Consider the following 9,499-nt stretch of genomic DNA (forward strand, 5'->3'; position numbering starts at 1 on the left):
AATTTGTTCTTAACTGACTTGCCTAGTAAAATAAAGGTAAAAAAAAATATTTAAAAAAACATTACAATAAGATTAAACACACTTGGGATTGAATTGCCGTGATGTACTCATAGAGAACAACATACTATTGGGAAATATAATCATGCCCCAAGCCCATGGCCGACCACCCAGACCTGACCCCGCCAGATGCATCAGTCTAGATAATGAGGACAGGGCGTGCTGCCTAGGGACTTTCCCCTGTCCCAGCCGTAAGCACACGGTGTGCTATGCTGGGAGCAGCGATAAAATCTCACAAAAGTGTGTGGAGATGGCCAACTTGCCGCAGCACAAATATATCCTATAGTCAACACTTTTAAAACCTCTCTGGGATAGGGTCTAGTTTCATGAATTTCCGCCTGACTGACTTGCCCAAAATAAACTGCCTGTTACTCAGGCCCATAAGCAAGGATATGCATATAATTGGTAGTATTGGATAGAAAACACTTTGAAGTTTCTAAAGCTGTTAAAATCATGTCTGAGACTATAACAGAATTGATATGGCAGGCGAAACTCCAAAGAAAAACCAACCAGACTTTTTTTTTTTTTGCAGTCCCAGGCTCTTACAATGGAAAGCTATGGGTCCTATGTAATTCCGGCTCCCAGATTGCAATTCCTATGGCTTCCACTAGATGTCAACAGTCCTTATTCAAGGTTTCAGGCTTCTTTCTTGAAAAACAAGCAAGAATTTGGAGATTTAGGGAAGAGAGCACCAGAACAATATCAGTATTTCGGCCCGCGAGGAAGAGGGTGCGCGATTACCAATTTTACTTTCCTATTAAACATACTACTTTCCGTATGAAATATTATAGTTTATTTACATTTTAGGGTACCTGAAGATTAAATAGAAATGTTTGACTTGTTTGGATGAAGTTTAGCGGTAGCTTTTTGGACTCCTTTGTCTGCATGTTGAACAAGTGGATTACTGAAATCGATGGCACCAACTAAACTGACTTTTTGGGATATAAAGAGGGATTTTATCTAACAAACAACCATTCATGTTGTAGCTGGGACACTTGGGATTGCAAACAGAGGAAGATCTTCAAAAGTAAGTGATTAATTTCATCGCTATTTGTGATTTTGTGAAGCCTGTGCTGGTTGAAAAATAATATGTGGGATGCCGTCCTCAGACAATCGCATGGTTTGCTTTCGCTGTAAAGCCTATTGTAAATCGGACAATGCAGTTAGATTAACAAGAATGTAAGCTTTTAAATTATATAAGATACTTGTATGTTCATGAGTGTTTAATATTACGATTATTTATTTTTGCGAGCCCTCCAATTTTAACCGTATGTTGTCGACTGGTGTCCCGCTAGTGGGACGCCTATCCCTACAACGGCCGATGCCGCTGCCACACCCCTGGTGGAGTGGGAACATTCACTGCTAGGTAACCCTTGCCCCTTCTTGCTATATGCCAGGGAGATAGCCTCCACAATCCAGTGGGAGAGACACTGCTTAGAGAGCACCCTGTTGTGAAGTGGATTAGCAAAACAGACAAAAAATTGGTCACATAACCGAATGTTCAGGTGCGTTCAATGTACGTGTGTAAAGCTCACACCAGACATAGGGCATTTAACCTCTGTTGCGCTTCAGAAGTGAAGGAGGAGAAAACGGAAATAGCTCAAAGTTAAGAACTTATAAGACACAGCAATGACTTTCGGGGCGAAGGCCGCATATGGACGAGAAGGGTGTACAGATAACGCGTGGAGGTCCCCAACACCTTTAGCCAAGGCCAAAGCCATGAGCAGGGAGGTTTTGTTGGATAGGATCTTCAGATCTACCTTTCCAGAGGCTCAAAAGGGGCCACACACAATGCCTCCGAAACCAGCGCCAAGTCCCATGTGGGCGCAATAGGTTTAGAGACAGGTCTGAGACCACGTACACCTTTCAGGAATCGCACCGCCACGCGGGTGACACCACTTTTAACACCCGTGAACACAGTGGAACTCAGTTGAAAAAAATGGTGTTTAGGTGCCAAGGTTTGCCTAAAGCCCGCCCCACTCTGGGTACACGGGCTCTGGCGATCAGTGACGTACCCCGATTGGCCGTGGCCATGCCACTTCGAGGTATTGTTGTCACAACGAGCTTCACGTAGTTTAGTCACTGGACCGCACACATTAAAAATAGACCCAGGGGGGAAATATTATCCTACCAACCAGTCATAGGTACTGAAGACAAAGCGCCTTGTACCCTATCTGGGAATGGGACAGACAGCTTTCTATACATTGTAACAGACAGGGGCAGGTGCATAATTGAATCTAATTCCCAGGAACTAAAGTATTGAACTGGAGACAGACAGCTCATTTTGGGGCTCATACGAACTGCATGTTGACTAATGACATGGTCATGTCCAACCCTGCTTATTCCCTTGACTCTGCTACCACAACTAATTTCCTATAGAGCCCATAACCAGTATCACTAGATATCTTATAGGGACTGGTGAGCTACAGGCAGGAATCAGCAATGAAGCCTGGACCCTTGACGGGCACAGGGGGCTCTGGCAATGGCTGATGTAGTACCCCGTTTACCAAACGTTGGGACACTGTCGTCACAGTTATTTTTTTGCTGAGGGGTGCACTAGTCACTCAGATCTGTGCCAAGGCCCCGCATTCCAAGGGTTACCCCAGCCAAGTGCTCGGGGGACTGCTTCTTCATCGCAGGGGCACGCAAACCCAGTTTCCTTCACTCCCTCCAACTCCAGGAACTGAAAATAGGAATGGGGTTGCCATAAGGCCAGGGGAATGCTAGTTTAGCTAGCCTGGACTCCAAAGTCCACGTAGGACCAGATCACTTCATCAACAAGTCTTGGAAGAGAGGCAAGCGGTGCTTGACCAATGGTAGACACAGGTGGCGGAGCGTGCCCACCGAACCTGGCCACCCTCTCTTTTCGAGTAGCCTCTGTAACCGGTGACAGAACGCACAGGAGCTACCACATACCCCACGTCCAGGCAGCCACCACATACCCCACGTCCAGGCAGCCACCACATACCCCACGTCCAGGCAGCCACCACATACCCCACGCCCAGGCAGCCACCACATACCCCACGTCCAGGCAGCCACCACATACCCCACGCCCAGGCAGCCACCACATACCCCACGCCCAGGCAGCCACCACATACCCCACACCCAGGCAGCCACCACATACCCCACACCCAGGCAGCCACCATATACCACTCGCCCAGGCAGCCACCATATACCACCCGCCCAGGCAGCCACCATATACCACCCGCCCAGGCAGCCACCACATACCATCCGCCCAGGCAGCCACCACATACCCCACGCCCAGGCAGCCACCACATACCACACTTCCAGGCAGCCACCACATACCCCACGTCCAGGCAGCCACCACATACCCCACGTCCAGGCAGCCACCACATACCCCAGGCCCAGGCAGCCACCACATACCCCACGTCCAGGCAGCCACCACATACCCCACGCCCAGGCAGCCACCACATACCCCACGCCCAGGCAGCCACCACATACCCCACACCCAGGCAGCCACCACATACCCCACACCCAGGCAGCCACCATATACCACTCGCCCAGGCAGCCACCATATACCACCCGCCCAGGCAGCCACCATATACCACCCGCCCAGGCAGCCACCATATACCACCCGCCCAGGCAGCCACCACATACCCCACGCCCAGGCAGCCACCACATACCCCACACCCAGGCAGCCACCACATACCCCACACCCAGGCAGCCACCATATACCACTCGCCCAGGCAGCCACCATATACCACCCGCCCAGGCAGCCACCCCGCCCAGGCAGCCACCACTACCACCCCCAGGCAGCCACCATATACCACCCGCCCAGGCAGCCACCATATACCACCCGCCCAGGCAGCCACCATATACCACCCGCCCAGGCAGCCACCACATACCACCCGCCCAGGCAGCCACCACATACCACCCGCCCAGGCAGCCACCATATACCACCCGCCCAGGCAGCCACCACATACCACCCGCCCAGGCAGCCACCACATACCACCAGCCCAGGCAGCCACCATATACCACCCGCCCAGGCAGCCACCACATACCACCCGCCCAGGCAGCCACCACATACCACCCGCCCAGGCAGCCACCATATACCACCCGCCCAGGCAGCCACCACATACCACCCTCCCAGGCAGCCACCACATACCCCACGCCCAGGCAGCCACCACATACCCCACGCCCAGGCAGCCACCAGTCGCCATCAGTAATTCCAAGCTTCCTCAAGAAACCTACACATCTTACAGGGATTTTGTATGTAGTACGTGGCAATGCACACAAGGACTGGTTCGGGCGAGGTTTGGCTGAGCGTGCTCCAATCAGAGACAAACTACACGTAGATCGTGAGTATCTTTCAGATAAATGCTATGACTGCATGACTGGGGGCATGATCTCGACCCCGAACCCAGCTTAGCCTTCGCCGTCTCGGGTCATTTTCTTAACCATCTTATTCATTGCACCAGCAAATTGAAGAATAACCCATTGATTGCGATTAGAAAACGTATGAGAACAAGTACAACATTCAGGACACCATGTCCACTATGGGACGGTTTAGTTGGTGCAATGTAAGACAGTCTAGTTGTTCAGTTGTTTGTTTTAGCGAGGTGAAGAGTGGAATGAATCCGAGGGAATGTGGAAGGCAGGGTGAGGAACGGATTTAATTTGCCTTGTCAGGCATAATTGTAGATCCTTCAACTGAAGTCGCAAGAGTGCGACTCCCCACAGTATAATTATAGTATGTTGTACAGAAGTTGACTGACTGAAAGGGAACGCAATAATCTCTTCTCCCTCCTAAAGTGTGCACTTGTTCACTTCCCTTTACTGATTTGAAAGGAAATTACCGGTATAAGAAATCTAGCCCATGCCAAGCCCATCCCTCCACCAATCCAATGTTTTTACAGTTGTGGAAAGTAGTGAACAAGTGCACACTTCAGTAATGAGATATTATTAGGACACACCCAAGGATGACCCTATATTTGCTATAATAGACATGGGCGTGTACTCGTCCTCCATAGGAGTTGGACATTATACTATTTTATTGAATTCGTTACAAGTTAACACTATTTCATAAACACTACTATTACATTTGAGACAGACCTTTCCCAGCTGGTCTGTGTATGAATATATGTGTCCACTGTGACAGTATGTTATGATTTACTGCTAAGCAGGTGCTAGATTTGGTTTCGTTTTGTCGGGTGTCTGGTGAGGTTTCTTCGACCCTCCTCTGACCTACCCCTCCCTCTGCTTCTGGTGATAAACGGTGTGGTGATGGCTCCCTGGAAGTACCAACACACCACAAATTGTAGGTTCATACAGCCACACAACATACTGTGGCCCCTGCTATGTTACCATGTTACTTAACCCTCAAACAGCATACAGTACCACATACTGTACCAGTTGCAATATTACCTACGCACACTTAACCTTGACCACACCACGTAGAGGTAGTTTAACCTTGACCACACCACGTAGAGGTAGTTTATTAGTTCATTTTATATTGTGCACATTTCCTGTTACGTTTACCTACAGTTAACCCTCAAACAGCCAAAAAAACTCACTTTGGTTCCCAATCTTTTTTTATTTTTTTTTATTTTTTTACAATTCAAGACATACACATACCAACAACAGCATACAAACAAACGCACACAAACATCAACGACATCACCCAGCCCAGACCTACCTGCTCCCAACCCCATCTCCAGCACCCATATCACTCTCCGCCAACATGGCCTCAAACTACACCATTTGGTTTCTCTCCATCGCCCACTCACTTAGATAACAAAGCATTTGGCCTTTTCATTGTGTTAACGGTGGAGGATTAGTTTATTTCTAGTTAAATATTCATGTTTTTTCAAGATGATTGACAAGAAAAGTATCATCCAACCCATATTCCATGAAATATGCGGACAGAAGGGTTCAAAGTAAATGTACATTGTGATACTCCTGACAGCCAACTTTCTAACTCCGCCCATAACTTTGGGACTTTATAGCATTCCCAGAAAGCATGGATTTTTGAGTCATTGTTAGTTTTACACTTAAGACATGACTCTGCAGCTGTGGATTTTCTTTATTGTATGATAAATTCTGAGTTTGAGTTTATTTACTCTTGCTCACAGATAAAACTGAAGAAATGCAGAATTTACATTACTAAGAATTGCATTAACACTGATATAAAATACATAACACATAATACGTGACATAAATAACTCTTGAAACATTACAGTACATTTTTCATGATGAAAATTGAAATGTTAAAATGTGATGTAAGATGTACAATTTCTCGGGTGGTTCGTATGGGCAGTTATATAGCACGATTTGTGACTGTTTCCCAGGAGCCTGGTGGTGCAGTTACCTCTTTTTGGAGGGAGCAGGTCATTCAGTGCGTGGTTAAGAGTGTGCATGTCCTTCACCAGGTGCATTGCAGCCTGCTCTCGCCTGCTCTGCAGTTACGGGAGCTGTGGTTGGACTGCTCCATCTCTGGAGATGATCCTCAAGGCCCTCCTCTGCATCCTGTCTCGTTGGGCCTGCTGCTTTTTGTTGCATTCAACTAACAGCACTCCACCGTATTCCAGACAAGGCCTGACCAATGTAGTGTAAACTCTGACCAGATCTTCAGTGGGTAGACCATTTCTGGCAAGAACAGTCAAAATGTGCAGGCGTTTTGAAGCCTTCCTTACTGACTGCTGATGTGGCCCACTCTTCCGGGTTCTTTACATCCAAGCCCATGGAAGTGTCCACCAGGATGCTGGCTCGGGACAGCCCTACATCGTCTTCATACCCAGTGTCCAGAGTGTCCCTGAAGACAACTTTTCGGGTGGACATGTGAAGGAGAAACATATGGTGAGACCATGCCCCTGTGTGGCATACCAGAGGTGACCTCTGACCAAGGGCTAAAACGTGCCATTTGCCATCACCCACTGCCTTCTTAGCTGTGGAGCCAAGCTAGTAACCTTGGACACAGCTCAATGTCAGACAGAGGATGTTGGGAGCTTTGAGTCATCTACTTGATCAAACACTTTGGACATCAGCAACACCCTCGCCATTGTTGGTTCTCTGGAGTCTGCAGCTGTCAGCCAGGAGTGTGTGGCTGACAGTAGCAGTGCTGGACTTTGGGAGGTAGGCATACTGATTCATGCACAGACAGAACTGTCAGCATTAGTTTTTTTCATGATGAAGCTCTCCTGGATTTTTCCGAGACATGAAGTTATAGAGATGGGCCTCCAGTCACTCGTTGTACGTGGGTTTGACACTTTAGGTATGGGACACACATTGACAATCGTCCATGCAGCAGAAGATTCTTAACAATGTGTTTGATGACAGGGGCTAGATCTTCTGAATGCTATTTTAGTAGCCAGGCTGGAATGCCATCAGGCCCACACGTTCTACGTGGGCTGAGTCTGGTCAGAGCTTGCTTTATCTGGCCAATGCTGCACAGCTCAACCTGCCTTATAGGTATGGGCAGGGGGAAGATGACAAGAGGTGTGGTGCTTGTCCATGCCTCAGCAAAGAAGTCATTCAAAACATCAGCAATGTCGTCGTCTTCTGTACATTAGTTTATACTGGATTAAGCTTAAACGTTCGTTAACTGTAATTTCGTTATTTATATTCCAACATTCTCTCCATCTTGTGCCAATCAGTCTTGGTTCCACATCAGTTTATATTTGTTTCTGAGAGATTGTCAGTAGGATAGGCTCTCTGCAAGGTTTTGTATATCTTACCTATCATATATCATTTTCTGACTTATATAGGATTCCCTGAAGATTGCTATGATGTCCAGAAGATTTTAATGGACATTTTGTGTTATGAAACTTTTAAGTTGCATGTATTTGAAAATATCTACATTGGTAAGTCCAAAATTGCTTTATAATTTTGTCATGGAAGTACAGTTTAAGTTGGAGGTTTACTTAGGTTGGAGTCATTAAAACTAGTTTTTCACAAATTTCTTGTGAAACTATAGTTTTTGCAAGTCGGTGAGGACATCTACTTTGTGGATGACACAAGTCATTTTTCCAACAATTGTTTACAGACAGATTATTTCGCTTATAATTCACTGTTTCACAATTCCAGTGGGTCAGAAGTTTACATACATTAAGTTGACTGTGCCTTTAAACAGCTTGGAAAATTCCAGAAATTGCGACATGGCTTTAGAAGCTTCTGATAGGCTAATTGACATCATTTCAGCCAATTGGAGGTGTAGCTGTGGATGTATTTCAAGGCCTACCTTCAAACTCAGTGCCTCTTTGCTGGACATCATGGGAAAATCCAAATAAATCAGCCAAGACCTCAGAAAAAAATGGTAGGACTCCACAAGTCTGGTCCATCCTTGGGAGCAATTTCCAAACGCCTGAAAGTACCACGTTCATCTGTACAAACAATAGTACGCAATGGGACCACGCAGCCGTGATACCGCTCAGGAAGCAGACGCGTTCTGTCTTCAAGAGATGAACGTACATTGGTGCGAAAAGTGCAAATCAATCCCAGAACAACAGCAAAGGACCTTGTGAAGATGCTGGAGGAAACAGGTACAAAGTATCTATATCCACAGTAAAACAAGTCCTATATCGACATAACCTGAAAGTCACTTTTCCAAAACTGCCATTAAAAAAAGCCAGACTACGGTTTGCAGCTGCACATTGGGACAAAGATTGTACTTTTGGGGTAATGTCCTCTGGTCCAATGAAACAAAAATATAACTATTTGGCCATAATGACCATCGTTATGTTTGGAGGAAAAAGGGGGAGGCTTGCAAGCCGAAGAACACCATCCCAACCGTGAAGCACGGGGGTGGCAGCATCATGTTGTGGGGTGCTTTGCTGCAGGAGGAATTGGTGCGCTTTACAAAATAGATGAAACCATGAGGATGGAAAATTATGTGGATATATCGAAGCAACATCTCAAGACATCAGACAAGTTAATGCTTGGTCACAAATGGGTCTTCCAAATGGACAAGCATACATCCAAAGTTGTGGCAAAATGGCTTAAGGACAACAAAGTCAAGGTATTGGAATGTCCATCACAAAGCCCTGACCTCAATCCTATAGAAAATGTGTGGGCAGAACTGAAGAAGCGTGTGCGAGCAAGGAGGCCTACAAATTTGACTCAGTTACACCAGTTCTGTCAGGAAGAATGGGCCAAAATTCTCCCAATTTATTGTGGGAAGCTTGTGGACGGCTACCCGAAATGTTTGACCCAAGCTAAAACTTCTTCAGGCTAGGGTATTTTTCTCCATTTCCACCTGACTGACGTGCCCAAAGTAAACTGCCTGTTGCTCAGGCCCTGAAGCCAGGATATGCATATAATTGGTAACATTGGAAAGAAAACACTCTTATGTTTGCAGAAATGTTAAAACAATGAAGGAGACTATAACACAATAGATATGGTAGGAGAAAATCCAAAGTAAAAAAAACAACCGGAATTCTTTTTTTAAAAGCCCATGCTCTTTCAATGGAACGTATAGGAAAAAAAT

General features: G+C 46.6%; 1 protein-coding gene across 1 annotated transcript; it reads left to right on the forward strand.

Moving 5' to 3' along the window:
• Positions 1 to 2,870: 2,870 nt before the first annotated feature.
• Positions 2,871 to 4,244, forward strand: LOC115101920 (uncharacterized). The gene has a single exon (XM_029621372.2). It carries the CDS (start codon positions 2,871 to 2,873, stop codon positions 4,242 to 4,244), a length of 1,374 nt encoding a protein of 457 aa, XP_029477232.2.
• The last annotated feature ends 5,255 nt before the right edge of the window (positions 4,245 to 9,499 follow it).

This window comes from Oncorhynchus nerka, linkage group LG20, assembly GCF_034236695.1.
Source record: "Oncorhynchus nerka isolate Pitt River linkage group LG20, Oner_Uvic_2.0, whole genome shotgun sequence".
Lineage (NCBI taxonomy): Eukaryota > Metazoa > Chordata > Actinopteri > Salmoniformes > Salmonidae > Oncorhynchus > Oncorhynchus nerka.

Coding starts and splice junctions, on each gene's coding strand:
- LOC115101920 (XM_029621372.2), top strand. CDS start 2,871: ATGGTAGACACAGGTGGCGGAGCGTGCCCACCGAACCTGGCCACCCTC.